Genomic DNA, 21,860 nt, shown 5'->3' with positions numbered 1-21,860 from the left:
ATTTGATTCTAAATTTAAACAAAAACTAATGCCATTCCGTACTTTTGGAATGATCCACATTTATCATTTTACCCAATTAGCTTATATTTTATTCTATTACATCCTAATTGTGGTCCTTTTAAAGATTCTTATCTTACTACATTATAAATCATATAAACTAAATATTCTTATAAATACCATTACTCCCTATGAGTAACGTAACATTTATACCCACATACTTTGTCATTGGCATAGGCCTTTGTCCTTATCAGTCTATTGATTTATGTTTATTGATTCCTTTCTATATAGTCGTAGTCCTCTCCTATCTATTTATCGATCCACTTCTACGCAATGGTTTCCACATAACTCGTTGTCCTTAATCTTTGTCGGTTAGTCTTGCAATATAAGGAAACAAATGTAATATGTCCCTTGATTCAATTGTTTTAAGCTTCCAAAATCCTCCTTTATATGGTAGATGTCCTTATTAAATCCCCTTGCCTATGTGAAAGTACTTCCTTATTTACTTTTGTGGTGGCGCATCCCTAGCATGGATCCACCATTGGCAAACTTAATTAGTATGTTCATCAATTCCCTCGGCATCTCAGTTTTAACTTTTAACACATTCGATATTTAATTAATAAGGTTAAATAAATGTTTAACAATATTAATAATATTTAGTATCAAACTATATAATAAATTTCTTTTTATATTTTTGTTTAATCGTGGCCTTCTGTCATTCTATCTAATCCTCATTCATGATCTTTATTTATTAATTTATCTATAATCTATATGCTATATATTTAATTAATACATTATAATTTAGCTAGATTCACTAATTAATTCAGGACTCGTGCATTTAATGAATTATTAAAAAGAGTATATATAACTGGAAAGAATATCATGAGACTTGATTTTCTTAAATATATCTAGAGGATATTACTTTTCAAATAAGGAGAACTTTTATATATATATGTACTTTGTCTTCCCTAGCTAAGAGGGAGTGTTAAAACATGCATGTAGCTTCAGTTTGATATTAACTATGCTCAGCATATACATATGTATATATGTACAACAATATGATGCACATACTGTTATACATATTTGTTGTATGTGAATCAATCCACAGTTGAAACCGGTGAGATCATTTAAGGCATGATCAAAGCTTATTCTGATTCCTTTCATATTTAGATCACTATCGATCTATACTTTATATCAGGCCGCAGATCATAATGTTTCGTAATACATTGTTAGACTTGTGTTAAGTCTGTAAAAAATCAGGAATTATTAGTTACCACCGAAAAGGTGTGAGGATGAATGTTCATGTCTCCATTTGGAGACATGACCATTCATCCCCACACCCTTCCACAAGATATGTATACTTCATCCGCCCGAATAAACAAGGCATCGAAATCAATTAATGCAAGCACATCAAAGGATCGAAGGACATTTCAAGTTCAAGAATATTATATTATCTCTGTACTAACTTCTACAGATTCTAGAGAAAATCTATCCTTTGTTAACAGTGTTTGTACCCACAGTAAAATTGTGCATCAGCAAGCCACAAATTTGAAATTTGGTAAGAAACTTTACATAATAACCTGATTTAATAATATTATTTCTTCCCTATGTAGGCTGGAGTATGCTGATTTGACTATCTTCAAAATGACATTGATCTCCCCCTAAGCATGACTCAGCTCAAGGTTTGGGTTTGTCATTTCCCATAGCGAGATAAATGGATGAAAATCAGACTTGGAAACCCACCAAGTTTGTTAATCACTTTAGACTACCCACCATCCAAGGTCTGCTATCAATGTTTAGTTCCTTAATAACTTTTAATATGAACTTTGAAATTCTGAACTTGATTAGAGAATTGAACTCTGAACTGCTAAATTCTGGTTCTAGACTTGTACTTTGAGCCTGTGAGCTCAAACCACTAAACTCAAACTTCAAACTTGAACTTTGAACTATAACCTTGAACTTGAACTATGAACTTTGAATTTGAACTTGCATTTTTGAATTGGCAGATGTGAATCCTGAACTTCAGACTTTGAACTTTGAACCTTTGAGGTTCGAAGTTCAAGTTCAATTCTTCTCTCAAATGTTTCCTTTTCACAAAGCTTTACAAAAACATTATTAGCCAAAGACAATGTACTATAATTATAGAAACTAAGGAGATTCTTTCAGAGGGCTTGGTTATAAAAAAATTTAAAACTTTGGTGCCAAAGGCAAGCCAACAGTTGGCTCTGATTGGGGATTTGGACTGTTAAGAACAAAAAATTCAACTATCTCTATTATTGAAAACCAGCACCATCAGGGAATAAATGTCAACATAAAGAGCACAGGAAGCTTCTTGCAGAGAGAATAAAGGGGACAAGACACACACCCAAATAACTAAGCTACCAGCAAGCAAGAACCAAGAAAGCCAAAATTTGGAAAGCAGAGACCAAGCAAACTACCCTAACACAGCAAAGCCACAAGGAAGGAAACTATTCCTAAATATGAATAGGTGAGAAGATTTCACCACAATAACAAGAAACAAGGAAAACTTTTTGCTTACACAAAGCCATATACAAGCTGAGAGAAAAATGATCCTTTTCTGGATAGTGGGTTGCATCTGAATGAAAGAATTCGGTACCAACCCCATTTGGCACTCCTCATCACTGGTCAAACTGATTGTGGGCAGGAGTTTGGAGAGAAGATATTCGGATCCAAACAACCACAACTCATCATAAATTTCTGATTTTTCCAGAGCTTCCAGCATGGAATTCTCAAGACCATATCCAACCTGTGGCTGAAAAAAATAAAGGTTAGATCATTCACCCAGTTAATATTTTCAAAATCGCCACCTTTAAAAGAGTCTTCAGCATCAAAGACCTCTTTAGCACATAGACAAACTTCACATAGGACCTCTTCAGCATAGGGTCAATGTTAACTAGAACAACTTCACCATAATTAGCTGCTACTAAGTCTGAAGACTCTTCATCTAAGATCAATGCATGGGATGGATCTGATGGAACTCTAAAATTTTAGAGTCCCAAACATCACAGTAAGGTTATTATCTTTAGATCTTACTTACTACTTATGTTTATAAAATATGATTTGAAGTAAGTAGAGGTGATGATCGGGATAATGTGGAGAAGGAAGCTGGTTTGTATATACATCCATATCAGCACTATACAGAAGTGTCTGATGTAAAAACAGGTCATGGGAATTTTTTCCAAATCATTATCCAGGATACAAAAGAGTATTTCACAAGGAAGAAAGTGCTATGAATGTGATTAAAAGGACATTTTCTATATGAATTAACTCTCACATAGTTACTCAGTGCTGTTGAAACAAGTAACATCCAGATGGTGTAATGGAACATATTGATACAGAAGGGGATGAGCAATCTGTTGAAGAATATTGCCATGATTGCAGTCACAGGAATGATGTTACCATCTCTGCACCCTGCCAAATTATTGATGGCGATAAATTTTCTGATGAGAAGAATAATGATTTTGAACCACATGGGGAAGGGATTGATGAATATCGACCATATGGAGATAGTCTAACTGAAGATTATATTGATGAAGACTTTGACAGTGAGTATTCTGAGGAGGACTCTGAATATGATGATAGTTAAGGAAATGATTCCAATGATGAACATGAAGAGCTTGGCAAAGTTAGAAAACAGCATCACACAACAGTTCCTCAGGAGGGTAGTCAAACTTTGGAGAAAGGAAGGTTCAAAAGAGGTCAAATTGTAGCTGGTTCTGAAGAGGATAATCGGCGTCTAGAGAAAAGAAGGTCTAGAAGAGTAGAAGATTAGTTAAAATACGTTGGGAGAAAAAACAAAACACAACAACTAGGAAATATTAATATTATTACCTAATGTTCCACAGTGATGATTATTATATGCTAAGTTTGTTTACGGAAGAAACAAGAAACGAAAAATATAAGGAGTCACGATGGACCAAAGGTTTTTAGAAGCCACCGCAATGTCACCATGGAATATATAAAAAAATACACGGCATATATACACAACTCGAACGTTCAAAGATTCGTGAAGTTTGTTCACAAGATGTTACAGGTTTACAGATGCACACCTGAGGATATGAGCTTATACAAATAATTATGCACAAACATGGAATTCGAGAGAAGGCGTGTAGAAATTAGTATTGCATACGATGATGTGTCAAGGAGAGACAAAACTGAAGGACACGTAACCATGGTTCCAGCGACTTATGATAGAAGGCGATGGCATGAGTGCCTTCAAGAACCTCCGTGCCTGTGGAAAGAATAAAACAGTATATGTTAAATTACATGCCTTATAAATCCCGAGAGAGTAATAGTAGTGAAACCAAATATTTTGTTTAAGTCAGGATAAACACATTATTATTATTTTTAATAATAATCAATAGTCATGGGGATTAGTTATGAGGAGTCATCGGATTTAAAGAAAGAGAAGCAACTTTTAGAATTAAAAGATATAAGTAGGAGACCCAGACATACAGAACAAAGAAGACGTAATATCGGAACACATTTATTCTCTTAGGAGAAAAGTATTTTTATTTTATTATTGTATGGAGGAATAAGGGGTCTATTATGGTTTTGTAATATAAAGTCCATTATTTTATTTTTAAATAAAATAAAATGTCTTGTTTATTTTTAAATGGCGTGGAGATTTAAACTACAGGCGAATCATCCTTCATAATTATATTTTAGAATTCTGCATATGATTTTGATATCAGATAAGTAGACATGGTCAATTAGCATTTTAGATTTGATCATCATAGGTGTTGTGAAATATTAAATTGTTTCCGTACCTCTATCCAGTTTGTCTCCTTACTGGAGGAATTAAAGTTCAATCTGGACTAATTTAAGATTGTATTATAATTGGTCTGTCGCATCTGGATTATTAAAATTGTTGGCAGTATAAGTGCATTGAACATTATGAAGTTGTATGTGAAAGTTCACCGAAGTTGACTCTACTACCCAGATGAGCAAAGGCACTGGTCTTTTTATTGAAGTCAAAAAATCTACATATTCCTTCTACAAGCATCAATTCCATTATTTACAAAATTTATACAAAACATTCAATTATCAAATATTCAGCATCCAGTTTCAGTTTCATTGAGTTCGAGAACCTTGGCAGTCAAAGAACTCCAAATTTAAATTCGCTATAGAAAAACCTTGAATCAGACAGTCAGCGTTTGAGGCAAAGATTAACCCGCCTGGGTGTAGCGGAGCCTGAAGTGCAAGGGAATCAAGAAGTATCCCGTTCGTTGGCCAGAACTGATTGAAAAGTCCTATCGGAGAAGTGGCAGGCCCTTGGATTTCCAATCTGCAGTTTTGGGAACCAACAGGATCAATACCTGAGTCTTTCTTTTCGGGACTCTCTTGCTGAATTGCGGATAAGAATTGGTCAATAATCTCTACCTCATGCAAAGAAGCACCATCCGAGTAGGCCAACAATGGTTGGGGCTACCATACCACAACAATCTCATCATTTTGGGACTGCATTAATTCAGTTGGGTCATAGGCATACTCTTTGTTTGTTTCTAAACATTCCTTCCTAAGTAGATTTTCAAAATTAAAGGACCTTTTCTCAAGCCATAATTCCACTTCACCTTCATCACAAACTTTGTTACTAGGGCATGGTATAACTTCATCTTGGAAATTAGAAGGTTTCAAAATATGACCATTACATTCTTTAGGAGAGAGAACTTTTGGCTTTGGGTATGCAACTAAGAACCTCATAATTTGGAAGCATAGGAATCTGAAATTCTTTATCTTCTAAATTTATGGCAGCAAGGCACTTTTCTAAACTTTCAGAATTGGAGCCACAAGATTCGAAAAGGAAAAAAAACCAGATAAATCTTTTTCATTGAAACTCATCAGGCTTCTAGTACCTCAATCGTTGGGATTCACCCATGCTTGCTCTTTGTGAGGTTGGGAGATTTCTTGCTGAACTTCTTGCTCACTCAAAATGGAGCAATTGCAAGAAATATAACTAGATGAAATGATCGGAGCTTCTTCATCACTAACCTCCAACTCTTCTTCAAGTTGTTGCATTCTTCTTCTATGCTCCTGAAGGCCTTTTAGCTTATGGAACTTTGTTGAATTTGTAGCATCATTCAGATATCCTGTATCTGATTATTGCTCTCATATATATGTGCGTGTGTGTATATGTGTGTGTGTGTGTGTGTGTACATATACATATTTATATATACACATATATGTTGACTGTACAAATTGATTCGATATGATTCAAATCTCTGTTATAAAGCAGGGATCATACTGTGAATATGATTTGGTTATTTACTGTATCATGAACTACTTCATTGTGCCATATCACCGACTGAGATTAGGTATTGTGAAATATCAGATGCCAATAATGATTGGACTCTTTGAAGCACATAACCACTGAATATGGTTAAGGATAATAACTAATGGTTAAAAGTAGTCTCATGTAGAGACATGACTCTATGTGCCCAAAGGGCACGTAGGGTCATGTCTCTACATGAGACACAACCATTCAATATTTATATATATTAAGTGATATGATCGTTTGGAAACACATCACACAATATATGTTACTACTAGTGATCTGCACACACACATATATATATACCTGCAAATACTAAAGTAGCATCGGTAATATTCATTGAAAGAGCAAAAGACAAGTAAGATATCAGGAATTTATACAAAGCATTTAATCTATACCTCTGTTGTGATCGATATCAGAATTAAAGCAATCAGATCTGTCATTGTGTGGCAATTTCTTATAAGGTAATCTTCTACCTCTGGTCTAACATGGTATCAGAGCTTGGCTGGTAGAATGAACATTAAACTGACTGTGACTGATTCAAGATTACTGAAATTTTCTTTATTCACCATATCAACCATGGTAAATGATATCAGAGTTGAGAATAGAGTGGAAGGCGCCTCTAACTTTGTTTCATGGAAAATTTGAATCACAGCAATACTTCAAGAACTTGAATTGGAGTCATTTATAGAGGAAAACAAGGAATTACCTAAAGATGAATCAGAATAACTTGGAAAAGATGGAATAATAAGGCTAAGAAAATTATCATTGATGGAGTTAAAGATCATATTCTTCCATCAATAGCAAAACTAACAACTGCCTATGATGTGTTCAAAACTATTCAAGATGCATTTGAGATAAACAATTCAAGCAGATTGCTTACATTAAAACAACAACTCCTCAACATCAAGATGGACAAAGGAGATACAATCTCTTCATACTTCTCCAAAATCTCTGAATTAAGAGATCAACTCTCTACCATTGGAAACAATGTAGAAGATGTGGAATTATCTCTAATAGCCCTTAGAGGACTACCAATATCATGGGAATCATTTATTCAATGTATTAGTCGTCCCTCTATACCCAAATTTGATCAACTCAAAATTGATTGTACTCAACAAGAGTCTCGACTAATCTCAAAGGTAACATCTCTAACAAGGAGGAAGAGATCCAAGCATTACATGCAAAATCAAGCAATAAGAAGGGAAAATCCAAAAGGAAGAGAGGAAAGAAAAAATATAAGAAAAGAGATATGTCAAAAGTCCAATGTTGTAAATGTGACAAATTTGGACATACTCACATGTATTGCCCAGAAAGGAAGAAAAATCCTGTCAACGTGGCTGAAGTCAAGGAAGCAGAAGACAAAGATGAAAAATATTCACTATAACGACTATACTACCTTGCCTTATCTAGTGAGTTAAACACCAAAAAAAACACTTGGATAGTCGATAGTGGAGCCTCTAGACATATAACCGGATTTAGAGATAAATTTGAGGCTCTTGAAGAATATTCAACTGAAGAACTGACAATAGGCGACAACTCCACTTACCCTGTGAAAGGAATTGGGACCTATTCAGTACAACTAAGTACCAGAGTTAACTTGCACTTAAAAGATGTCTTATTTGTTCCCGGAATCAAAAGAAATCTCATCTCTATATCTAGCTTAGCAGATCAAGCATATCGAGTTGCCTTTCAAGAAAATAGTCACATACTAGCATAAAAATTCTAAGATTAAAAATGCAATTTCTATTGGATTTAGAGAAGGTAACCTATACAAACTTTGTAATTCCACAAATCTAGCCCTAAACCATGAAATTGGGAAGACAAATGAGATTTGGCATAGAAGATTAGGGCATCTCAATTTTCAAGCTTTAACCTCAAAACGGAGTAATTGCGAGAAATATAACTAGACAAAATGATCAAAGCTTCTTCATCACTAGCCTCCAACTCTTCTTCAAGTTGTTGCATTCTTCTTCTATGCTCCTGAAGGTCTTTTAGCTTATGGAACCTTGTTGAATTTGTAGCATCATTTAGATATCCTGTATCTGATTATTGCTCTCACACACATACATGTGTATATGTGTGTGTCTGTGTGCGCGTGCGCGTGCGCGTGCACATTTAGATATCCTGTATCTGATTATTGCTCTCATACACATACATGTGTATATTTGTGTGTGTGTGTGTGTACAGATATATGTTGACTGTACAAACTGATTCAATCTGATTCAAATATCTGTTATAAAGCAGCGATCATACTATGAATATGATTCAGTTATTTAATGTTAACATGAACTACTTCATTGTGTCATATCACTGACTCAGATATTGTGAAATATCAGATGCCAATAATGATCAGACTCTTTGAAGCACATAACCACCGAATGTGGTCAAGGATAATAACTTATGGTTAAGAGTAGTCTCATGTAGAGAGATGACCCTACGTGCCCAAAGGGCACATAAAGTCATGTATCTACATGAGACACAACCATTAATCATTTATATATATTAAGTGATATGATCATTTGAAAACACATCACACAATACATGTTACTACCAGCGATCTGCACATATATATATGTTGACCTGCAAATACTAAAGTAGCATCAGTAATATTCATTGAAAGAGCAAAAGACGAGTAAGATATCAAGAATTTATACAAAGCATTTAATCTATACCTCTGCTGTGATCGATATCAGAATTAAAGCAATCAGATCTGTCATTGTGTGGCAATTTCTTATAAGGTGATCTTCTACCTCTAGTCTAACATTCCTTAACAAACCTGATGCATAGACTCCTCCACAGCAAGGCATCTATGTGTGATCATCTTCAATGTTGAAGTTAATCTTTACAGCAAAAGAAATGCTTTCTTTGTAGTGCTCCCAGAAATCTTGCAGCACTTTATCATTCATCTAGATGATCTCCAAGATGATAGGGTGAGGTCTCATCTTTCTTGTGACCTTTCCATTCGGCATGGTCAATGCACAGAGTCGCTAATCTACTGCACACCTAGATAATGTAAAAACTAAGGAACCAAATGTTAGACACTGGTCTTTTCTTACGAGTCCCTAGTGGAGTCGCCAAAAATATGTTAGTAAACAGATTTATCCCTTTTATAAATGTTTATAAAATGACTCAAGAATGCCTGAATAACAAGGCACAACCTATGACTTGCAATTGGGTCACTTGCAATGGCTGTGCAAGTACTCTCTGAGTCTTGATACGAAAGCTCGGCTCCCTTCTAAAACATTTTAAATGAGTTAAATGTGGATTATGTTTTTAACCTAAAGACACAAAGGCTATTGACATCCACTCATCAATATGAAATGAATGTGTTTACAGATGTGAATGATTAGAAGAAAAACCAGCAAACGACCACAAGATCATTCACTAAATCCTCCCTATCACTGAGAAATTGAAGGAACTTAAATGCCTCAATCGACAGGAGTATGAGTACACAAACCAACAAATTTGTTCACTTGACATGACAATACAAAACTGTATTAAAAATTTTGAAAGAAGTGACCACACGATCCATTTCGATCCAAGAAATAAATATTCAAACTCCATGATCTAACATATTAATTCCTCTTTATCTCAAATAAATGATAGAACAACCACAAGATTATTTTATCCCTTCAATCATGTCCACCTACCCAAAAAAAAAAAAAAAACATTGTAAATCCCTGTAGTCTCCCTTACAACCCATTTTCAGAAAAGCATTTTTCTCCTCCCTGTAACCACAAGACCTCTCAAAAGAAGAAAAACCCCTTGTTGTTTCTTTGTTACATCTTTAACACTTGACCATTCCCGTAGCATTTCAATTACCAGCATAACTGATTCCTAAAAATTGTCTTTTTTCACTTTTATCAACTTTTCTCTCCCGTATAACTTCTCCAAAACATGAAGTACCCAAACCTTTAATAATCACATGAATTATTTAAAATGTTATTGGTTTTCCTTTCACCACATGTGCTTTCTATGATAGAGTGTTATGTTAAAATATAGAGCATGCTGAAATTTAGCACCAACTGACAAGTGTCAATCTATCGAGGTTGCTGGTCAATTTGGAATCTAGATAGAGTCTAGACCCGTGATCAAACAGTTGTAACTTTTTATCCTCACAAATTTCTTAAATCACTCTAATGAATTTTGGACAACATATCCAAAAATCAAAAAGATCCAATGGTGGAGCTGAAAGTTATGCAACCCACACCCCCCCCTCCCCACCCCGGCCCCCCTGCATTGAGACCCATTTTTTCTGTCAGAAAATTCGTCATTACAGACTCCTGAAGAAATCCTTTGAAAAGGTTATCATTTGTCATTCTATATGGGTGTTTTTTAAATGTATGATGGGCTTGCAAATGCTTTGATACATTCTGATTTATTTTGTCCCTAAGATAATTGCACTGCGAACTCCTGCAAATGGATGACTAGCTGCCATGCTCAGTCAACATTATGTCAAAAAGTTTAAATACATGCTTGCACTCTTCTCATAACTATATTAATTTCTCCAAAGTGCTACTCTTTATTGCCAATGATTGAGTGCATTTTCATTTTACAAGACAACATTCTCCATTGGAATACTCTGGATTGCAGCAATGGTGACACCCAGGCCAATAGTAAGATCAACAATACCCAAAATAGTTTCCTCTGACTTATCCCATTATTTTATTGTGTAATCTACTAGATTGGATCTACAATTGTTGTGAGTTGTTTTGAACAAATCAAATTTGTTAATGCATTGTAGAGACTAGATAGCATATGGGCAAATCTGGCACAGCAATTAGTTGGGGCTCTTGATGACCATTCCAAGTGTTTATTTCTCCTGCCATTTGATATAAGGAAGGTATCGAGTGATTACTATCCTTTGTGCATTTGCACAGTGATAATATCCTCTAGTAATAACCTGATTTAATAATATTATTCTTTCCCTATGTAGGCTTGATATGTTGATTTGACTATCTTCAAAACGGCATGGATCTTCCCCTGAGCATGACTCAGCTTGAGGTTTGGGGTTGTTATTTCCCATAGCAAGATGAATTGATGAAAATCAGACTTGGAAAACCACCAAGTTTGTTAATCACTTTAGACTATCCACCATCCAATGTCTGCTATCAATGTTTAGTTCCTTAATCACTTTGAATATGAACTTTAAACTTCTGAACTTGATTAGTAATTTGAACTCTGAACTGTTGAATTCTGGTTCTAGACCTGTACTTCGAGTCTGTGAGCTCGAACCATGAAACTCGAACTTTGAACTTGAACTTGAACTATGAACTTTGAATTTGAACCTGCCTTTTTGAAGTGGCAGATGTGAATCCTGAACACGAACTTTGAACTTTGAACCTTTGAGGTCCAAAGTTCAAGTTCATTTCTTCTCTCAAATGTTGCCTTTTCACAAAGCTTTACAAGAACATTACTAGCCAAAAACAATATACTATAATTATAGAAACTAAGGAGATTCTTTCAAAGGGCTTGGTTATAAAATTTTAAAACTTTGGTGCCACAGGCAAGCCTACAGATGGAATCCAATTTGAGACATGAGGATACAGAGTTGATTGCGCATTGTTTTATCTCCACTAAGTCTGTTTCAGATTTAAGTCAGCAGCATCGTATCGATATTCAATTTATGTTAGACAAGCACAAAGGAAGCTTTTGTGATACCCCTCCTAGTATACCTCTTGACCATGGATTTGAGCATGTGATAGAGCTGGAAGAGGGTGCGAAGCCAGTCATTACGATACTTTCATCACCCTAGGCGCTAGAAGGAGGAGATAGAGAGGACCTTTGTGAGTGACTTGACATGGGGCACATAAGGCTGCGTTCTAGTCTGTTTGCTTCATCAGTAGTTTTGGTTAAGAAAAAGGATGGCAATCTACAGATGTGTATTGACGACAAAGCCCTGAATAAGAGGACCATTAAGAACAAGTATCATATACCCCATATTGATGAGCTACTCAATGAGTAACATGGGGCTGTCTACTTTTTGAAGATTGATCTTTGTTTTGCGTACCATCAGATTAAGGTCCGTGAGGAAGATGTGCATAAGACAATGTTGGAAGATTGGAAGATTGGTTTGATGATGATATGTTACATTCATGACTGAGTTTGTCATTGATGTCAACATAGCATGTTTGATGTCTTCTGTGGTATCTGATAGAAGAACAGCGGAAAGATTAGGTTGGTACAGACGGCTGGTTGAGCATGATAACCACCTAAGGTTATGGGAGATACATCTGAGTATCTGGTATTTGCAGTTAATGTCGGAAGCAAAAAGGATAAGTCTAGAAGTTATGTAAGTTTTGGTGATGTCTATTCTAAGATAGAGTTTACAGAGGCATGTTCTAGCAAACTTGTTATATCTCTTAACAGAGTTGATATCTTGAGGATCGAGTTTGAGGACACGAAGAAGACATGTTGAGGATGACATGGCTAAGCTCGCTCATCATAATATCACGTGTATGAAAAGTTATTCAAGTTGCAAAGTGAAAGATTAAGGTTATCACTAAGTCTAACGTGTTCTTAATGTGGTCCTATAATAATTAATTGAGAAGGACTAACAGCCGACTCAAGGAATTGTTTTATGGACTCAGTATAAAGGAAGGACATTTTCCTTTATCATGAGATCCAAGGATGCAAATTGGGAATGTTCGATAAGCAGCAAAGAGTGTGGAATGCAAAGTTGAGCAATGCAGTGCGGAAGTGAAAGAAACTTCATTGCCAAGGTTTTGCTAAGTGATCCGAGGTTTGGTATTTGGATCCGAGGTTCATGACCTGGTCTACAAGGTCTAACAATGATTGGTCCGGTTGACCAGACAGAGGAAAGGACAAAGGAAAGAAGAAGATACTAGTAAATTATTTGTTTGAGCAGTGAGCTCTTCTTGTAGTTGAAATTGCATGTTTGGGCAGTGGGCTCTTCTTACATACATTATACCACAACTCCTAACAAGGATTCAAAGTCTCCTAACAGGGACTCATTGTACTAAATGATGTAATAAACTCCTAACAAGGTCTATCCTCTAACAAGGAATATTTATATTAGCACATATTGTGGGCATCATTCCCACTGAGGTTTTCCCTCTGATCAAGGTTTCCCTAGTCAACATATCTGGTGTAATTGTCTATGTGCATCTTTGTATGGTTGTTGTTTACTTTGGTTAAGTTTGTCTAAAGAAGATAAATGTTTTAATTGTTGAATAACTGATTCACCGCCCACCGACCCCCCCCCCAAGTTATCTTAGTGGACTATTGTTTCTAATGGACAACATTCAAATGCCACTACAAAGACTAAGAGTTTTTGTTGATGCATTTTGGAAGCACCAATGCACTTGCTACATTCCAGTCATGCATGAACCATATATTTAATAAGTAGTTGCATAAGTTTGTTTAAAGTTTTTGATGATATTCTGATTTTTAGTCGAACATGGGAGGAGCATCTTCAACATTAGGATGAGGCTCTAAGTTTCATGGAGCACCACTCACTATTTGCTAAAGTGTCCAAATGCGATTTTGGTTTGACAAAGATCCTATACTTGGGGGCATGTGATTGGTACCAATGGGATAAAGGTCCATCAAGAAAAGATACAAGCTATACAAGACTTGTCGCCACTAAAGAATGTCTCAAATTTGAGAGGATTCCATGGATTATGTTTCTAGTACAGAAGATTTCTAAAGGGATTCTCCCAGCTGACAATGCCACTTACTGATCTCACAAAGGTGGGGGCTTTTAGGTTGTCCACAGATATGGGCGTGATATTTGATAAGGTCAAGAGGGTGATGAGTAAGTGTCATGTACTAGCACTACCAAATTTTACAAGACCATTCATCTTGGAGTATGACGCTTTTGGCAATGGGATTGGTGTAGTACTTATATCGAACGGACATCCTATTGCATACAAGAGCAAGAAATTGAAAGATCACGAGAAGTTGTATTGCACCTATAATAAAGAAATGCTAGCTATCATGCATGCCTTAGCAAAATTCAAACAATATTTGACAGGAGGGCAATTCGTAGCGAGGACTGATCATAATAGTTTGTGATTTTTCTTGGCATGGAAGGAGTTGAATGAAAGACAACAAAAGTGGATCAGCAAGATTCAAGCTTACGCCTTTGACATTGAGTATGTCAAGAGAAAGAACAATGTAGCTGCAGATGCATTATCCAGGAGACCAATCAGTGCCTCTTTTTGTGCTATGTCAAAGATTTTAGCTGATTGCAAATCTCAACTATTAGTTTGGTATTCCAAAAACACCTTCACTTGTGAGGTTATGGACAAGTAGATTCAAGATGACAAGTACAAGATAATAGATGATATTATTTACTACAAGTACAAAACTTACTTGGTTCCTGAATCCAAATTTAAGGAGCAAATTATACATGTCATTCATGATAATCTAATAGCAAGTCATCCAGGATACTTTAAATATAGATAGATTAGGGAGTGTTTCTCCTAGAAAGGTCTCAAGGACGATGTTCTACAATGTGTTAGGGCCTGTGTGATTTGTCAGCGGAAGAAGATGGAGCATATCTATCCAGTTAGGTTGTTGCAGCCCTTACCAATGCCTAAGCATAAATGGGAGAGTATAACCATGGATTTCATCACAAGGCTTCCAAGGGTGCAAGGCAAAGACAAGACATTTGTGGTAGTAGACCGGTTGACAAAATACGCTCATTTCTTTGTTGTACGACAGAGTGGACAGCCTCTCAAAGAGTTACATTGTTCTTTTGAGAGGTCTTTAGGTTGCATGCTCTCACTAAAACCATAATCAGCAAAAGAGACAAAAAGTTTCTTAGCAACTTTTGGCAAAGTTATTTAGAATGGCGGGGACATAGCTGACCACCAACACTAGTTACCATCCTCAGATAGATGGGCAGACAGAGACAATGAAAAAATGGATTGAAGGGTACATTCGTAATTCTATTTTAGGGAAGCAGCAAGCTTGGCTCAAATGGCTTTACTTGGGGGAATACTGCTACAATTCAACTCATCATATGTCTATTGGCATGTCTCCTTTCTAAGCATTGCACCTTTACGAGCTGTTATTTTTCACTGATTTGGCCTTAACCGATAGTCGAGCACCACTAGCTAAGGATTGGCTGTAGGAGCAACAGCACATCCTTGCAACCCTTAAGGAATATATGCAGCGGGCCAGAAACAACAAAAGATTTATGTTGATCGTCACAGGATTGAGTGGACTTTCGAGGTTGGGGATCTAGTATTCATATCTCCAGCCCTATCAGCAGAGTTCATTAAGGAAAAGTGGTACAAGGAAGCTTCAGCCAGATTTTATGGAGCCTGTAGAGTGCTAAAAATGATTGGAGAGGTTGCTTGCGAGCTGGAGCTGCCAGATAATAGTAGAATACACAATGTCTCCCATGTCTCCTGTCTGAGCTACCACCACTCAATGAGGAAGGAAGATAGAACTCGTACCTATAGAGGTGTTAGAAACCAGGGAGAAACAACTGAGACGTAGGACCATTAAAGACTACTTAGTCCACTAGAAGTGGTTGCCCATTGAAGATGCAACCTAGGAGGGGGAACACATTCTCCAGCATCTAGCTCTAAGATTGCTGGAGGGCTAACAATCCCGAGAAGGGAGGACTGTCATGTCCCCCTGACTCCCTTGACACTTCATGCTTTTGCTAGCTTATTTCACCATTCCGATAGGCTAGCAAGGTTCAAAAGGGATGGCAATAAGAGGAGGATAGCATTTTGTGTTAAATTTCATTAACTCCCAAATTGATGTTGTCGTTACAATGCTTTCTATTATTCTAGTCTTACTTGTGGTCTAGTTATGTTTCCTTCTGTCAGCTAGCTCCTTGCTCTATTTTGACGAGCATTTGTCGATGTGTAACGCTTCTCCAACATGCCTTTTGACATAGTGATTCCCTTGGTAACTCCCAAACGATTCTTCTCACCACACAAGCATGTCATGGTTGGGCAAGCAATCTAGGAAGCTCGTCAAATAATCAAAATTACTAAGGTAATGTTATCTCTCAACTCTATGAAGGATGATCAATCTTCATACGGTGATCAGGACAACAACCCCACTCACAGTCATATTCTATTGCAAATCACTAAGTCTGATATGTATTGCAGGACACCCACACAGGACATGGAGGCAAGAAATTATTAAAAGCAGTAGTTTGGAACCAACGCAGCTTCCGTCATTCATTCATTCCAGGATATTGGTTACAGTTTGAAGATTCAAAGAAAAAAGAAGAAACAGGTCGAGTGCCTAGGCCACTATAATCTCAGGAGACTCAAGTTGAGAAGCATATCGTGTGGGCTCACTCATCTTTTCTGCTACGCTCAAGCAGTTGGTGTGCTCAATATCTCTATAGTCTCACACCCATGACATCCAGTTCCAAGTGATTTCCATAAGCATTATCGGGTTTGCCAGGGAAGACTGCTATCTCTGTGTAGCAGCTACTGTGTTGATTCGAGCTGTTGTACATGCTGGAATAGATTTGAATGATCTATGATTAAATCGGTCTGCCTGATGGGTCTTGTGTCCAATTCATTGAAGTGACGGTCAATCTGTCAATTGAACTGGTGCTCTTATTGTTTGTTAGCTCAGCGGTGATTTAATTCTATATGAAGTTTTCATGATATGAATGTGGAATTGTATGTTGAGTTACTCTGTATACGTAACTATTTTCAAATATCAGATAGCTACGGTTGTTATTCATTACTAGTCTGCAGCATAAATATTGTCATCTTGAACTCTGTAAAAATAAACAAAAATACAGTCTACAAATCTGGTTATTTCCATCAAACATATGCCAAAGGATATCACACTTCCAGTTCTATTTGACCTATTAAAGTCTACTTGTTCACTTGTAACCTACACTACAGCAAAATTTATTCTTGAAAACAAATCAGCAAAATGAAGATTTTTTCAAAACAGTAAAGATTGATTGGGAAAAATTGGTTAGGCTTAGGGTCTTTGAGGGAAAACAGTCACACAGCCTTTCAAAAATGTGAGTCAAAACAATAAGGCTAAGTTTACAGTTCCTGGAAAAAAAACGTTGGTCAACTCCAAAAAAACAAGAAAATAGGGTCAAAAGTCAGCTTACTTGGCACCTAAGCATTATGTGCAGTTTCTGACAATTTAGTTGGTCAAAGTCTACAATTTCATCACCAAAACCTCAGCCAAAGAGATCTTTTTTTTTCGTAAGTCACAATTTCTGCTTCTATGGTAACCTATGAATACTCTTGGAAATCCCTTCAACTCCTTTCCAATATGTCTTTGCCATTTGCAGTATGCTAAGTAGGCTTGCATGGGCCCATCAGAAATTACAGAGATCACCACACATCAAAGAGCAGCAATATTCAGAGCATTTTTGGACATTACAGACTTTTTCAAGACACATAATGAAACCAACATTATCAGCAGTAACAGGACTGTTGCCCAATTCCGGAAAGTAACAGCCTTGCACTCTAAATAAGGACATTTAATTTTCTTCATTTTTCTGCTTTCTCATTCGATGTAATAACTACTAATTTTCTTCATTCTACAGATCAGTAATTGAGGAAAGGACCCAAATTATAAATGTCCATAGTCAAGAAATCAATATCAATAAAGTCAGGCTAACATAGCCATATATCAATGAGAAAAAGTGAACATACATCTACACAAGTAGAGAAGTCCTGGGGAATAGAAAAGTGCAATGACCTCAGAAGAAATTCATCAATTCCAATTACAAAATCACAAAAGTAATGCACATCTCCCATACTGCCCCACCATTTACAGAAGCCAATTGATTCTTGTCGAGATTAATTCTGTTACTTTTTCTTTCATTTTCGTCAATCTACATTTGTTATCTAGATTTTGTCACATTGTCGACATTCAATACAGTTCAAATAAGTTGACTCTCTCTAGCACGAGATTGACCTAAATCAATTTCAATACCAAAAACCAGTGGAAATTAACTAACAACAATAACCGTTTCTGTACCCAGAAAGCAACACGATATAACATGAACAGAAATGCCGGTGAGATAATGATGCCTGTATGAGTGGGCTATAGTTAAAAACTTAAGCATCCGACATAGCAGCCCTAAGCAAAGATCAATACAAAATGCATCTCTCTGTATCGAAACAGATTACCTTTTTATGATTCACGTTGCTTACTCATAGCGCACTTGACTGGTTAAAGCTAGTAAATAGTAATAGCAGGTCATCAGGTTTCAGGGCACTGCCCAACCAACCTCACAAGCAAACTATGATATCTCTTCATGACATAAAAGCATCGCATCCTCTGTTGATAGAAACAGAGCTCTCTATTTTGTGTTTAAGCTTGCTCGCCAACAGAGTACATGGTAAGCTAAATATAGAAAATACGAAACGCTCAACAGATAATGAATCTTGAAAGTGCCAGGCAACATCACAAACTAGGCATATAGACTACATTAAGAAAGTCAAAAATGATTTCAGGGCTTGGTATTTCCGCGGAAAATACCTATCCCAAGCATCACTGCCTTCGAACAGTATCTCTGTGCTGATCCACGGGGAACCACAAAGCAACAAAATTAAGAATTTCTTATAAGAAACAAACAACAGACACCAGCAACTCAAATAAACAAAATTACGAAACCAAATTCAAAAACTTAAAGGCATTATGGAGCTCATAAATCTGTAGTTGTGAACATGAGACCTTAACCGTAAGACATGGCCCACTAAAATTCAGCAAACCACTTAAATATAACCAAATTCTGGGAGTTTGAGAAAGAACGAACTCACCAACAGCAGCAGCAATACTAACTTCGTTGACCTGATTTTTTCTAAGTTTTTTGTCGAGATGAGCAGCAATCCATATAGTTCCCAACGGACCTTTCTTGTCCAGTAAGCACTGTGAGTAAAACATCATATTTACTTGCCGAATCCAATCGAATATTCTCCCCCCGCCAATTACCCAGCTCCTCAGTACCCTACGACCAAACTCGGGCATTCATCGAAGCTTCACATTCTACCTAGAGCAGTCATAAACCCAAAACAAATTTGTGCAGTTTTATGCACCAAGGTCAAAACCTGCTCCGACAGTCACTCCGTTCGCATTAATCTTACAGCACGAAAGCTCAATGCATATCCCAAGGCAACCAAACAAAAGTTGACAGGGGATGAATGTATACAGTACAAACTGATGTATACACAATGTATATATTGAATACAAGTGAATATAATCAGTCCCCGAGGCGATCATCTTCTAAATGGCAATGTGGGTGAGTTAAAAGAGTATGATAAATAGTTGTCAAGAAGCATCCCGTCAAGAAGCATCCCATCTGTTGGAAACCAGAGGACTCCTCTTCTGACGCCCAGAACAGCAGAACTATACATTTGTGACGTTGGTCTTATGAACGAACTCATTCATCTACCGCGTTACATTAACACTCACCCACAAGAAGGTGCCGCTTAAACGTAGACCAAATTTTGTGTATACGATTCTCCTCATAATTTTGTGTCATTATTGTTTTTGTTTTGTCAATGCTTCTCTCTGTCATTTTTGTTGTTTGGAGAGGTATTTTACAATGGTAGAAAGAAAGCGTAGAGTATGATTGGTATGAATTTGTCAATGTTCATAATTATTTTTCAATTTAAATTTGACAACTATTTTCATGTGAAAAATTCAATAATTATTATAAATATAATAATATATATTTAAAAATAATTTAATATTTGTTAAAATTATAAATTTTTGAAATATAAATAATTAAAATTATTAAAATTAAAATAAAAAGATGATCCTTGGAAAGTTTTGATTCGTAATAATATTGAGAGGGGATATCTTAAAAATGCTAAATTTTGGACAAATCTCCCTCTCACTGATCTCATTTGTGGTGAATTTCCAATTATAGTTCAAGGCTCGGCAGTTTTTAAATACATTTGGAAAGCCTGAAACCATGTTAGGCAATTCATCACTAACAAAAATTTCTATGATAATAAAACCCTCCATGATGAAAGATCCATTTGGTGGAATCTTAAGCTTGGTAATAAACCCCTTGCTCTTACCCAAGGGTGCTCGGCTAAGTATTGGACTAACCTTGGAATCAAGCAATTCATTGATATCTTTGAAATGGACAGACTTATCCCTTGGGATGTTTTAAAGAATAAATTTAAACTCCCTGATTCTCATAAAAAGACTTATAGTATGATTGTTAAAGCTAGTAATGGTATCCCTACCCTGTGTCATGTGGACTCTAATAGTTATTTGAAGATAAAATGGCCTAATGGTATCATCATCTCCAAACTTAAAGCAAAGAATATTTATTCTGTTTTAAATTATAATGTTGACATCATCAATCATATTGACAATATTTGGAATACCAATTTGGATATTTCTTCTTGGATGAAGGTTTTTTATTATCTTTGGAAAAGTTCTATTAACCCTAAAATTAAATGCTTTAAATAGTTACTTATTCTCAATAAGCTGCCTATTAGGAACTCTTTCTCTGATATTAACTAATGCAGCATTTGTAGAACCCCAGAAACGGGAAAGCATATTTTCTTTGAGTGCACTTTTGCCAAAGAGGTTTGGTTAATGTTTGGTATTTGTATCCCTTCTAATTTCAGTATTGTTGAAGTTATTACTGACTTTATATCTAATGCTAGAAAAGATGTTAATATGTTTTGGGATATTACCTCATCTTACATTTTATGGCAAATTTGGAAGTGCAGAAATGAAGAAAGGTTTCAAAATATCCCGAGAATGCTTACTGAGGTTTTTTGAAGTCTCACATATTTTAAATTTTTTTCACAGATTCAGATGATTGTGAAAATCAACAAGGCTAAATTCAAAAGGTTGCTCAAGGATGGTCATGCTACTTTTTTTGCGAATGAGGTTAATAATGGATATTTCTAGAGGCTGCACCTAGATAATATACATGTTTTCAATCAAACCTTCAGTAGGTTTAGCAAAGAGATTAAAAGAAGACCTCACAATGCTTCTAGTGAGATGGTTTACATGCAAAATCAAATTCAAGATCCGAAAAGCAAGGTGTGGATGAATGGCCCCTTGGGCTGGGTGGCTTGGGTGGACACCTAGGTTGATGTGCTTTACTTGGTGCCATGGTCTATGATTTTGTTCTATTGTTTCGTTGTACATACTTCATTTTTGATGGTGTGAGGCTTGGCCTCTGAACTTTGATACTCTGCGATCTCTTGTATTTTTGATCTCCTTATTTCTAATATAAAAAAATAAAGTCAATATTACAAGAATAAATATAAATATTTTTAAGCGAAGTAAATTAAATATAAAGTACTTTATAATTGATATTTCTCTACATTTCTTTAAATAGATTTATGTAAGATATCTATACTAATAATTGTGGGAGATATGTTTAGCTTGATTGCTTTATATTTGTTTTTGTGTAATTTTAATTTTGCTTTAATAATTAGTATATAAAGCATATAAAACGGTTTGTTTTTAATAGATATTTGTAAATAAATGGTATGAGTTTTGTTATATTTGTTTTTGTTTATTTTGAGAATTTCTATATGGTTTGTAATTTTATCTTTTTTTAATTTTGAGTCAATTATATAGGTGTTGAATTTCATTTGGTTAAAAAATT

General features: G+C 35.8%; 1 protein-coding gene across 7 annotated transcripts in view; it reads right to left on the bottom strand.

Annotated features, from left to right (window-relative positions):
• Positions 1–19,694, bottom strand: part of LOC149578410 (uncharacterized) — a 92,090-nt gene extending 72,396 nt beyond the window's left edge. For 3 of the 7 annotated variants that reach the window (XM_089828940.1, XM_089828945.1, XM_089828950.1), the window contains exon 1: positions 19,036–19,678. In XM_089828940.1, coding sequence (XP_089685066.1) covers positions 19,036–19,243 — 208 coding nt within the window. In that variant the 5' untranslated portion in view covers positions 19,244–19,678. Of the gene's footprint in view, positions 1–4,067; positions 4,207–19,035 lie in introns of those variants that run through there. The other 4 variants (XM_089828964.1, XM_089828971.1, XM_089828957.1 and 1 more) reach the window with 3 other exon arrangements.
• Between the last annotated feature and the right edge of the window lie 2,166 nt (positions 19,695–21,860).

Source organism: Cupressus sempervirens, chromosome 1 (genome assembly GCF_028749045.1).
Source record: "Cupressus sempervirens isolate cs-2001-9-10 chromosome 1, ASM2874904v1, whole genome shotgun sequence".
Lineage (NCBI taxonomy): Eukaryota > Viridiplantae > Streptophyta > Pinopsida > Cupressales > Cupressaceae > Cupressus > Cupressus sempervirens.
This window is presented reverse-complemented; position numbering and strand designations above follow the sequence as displayed.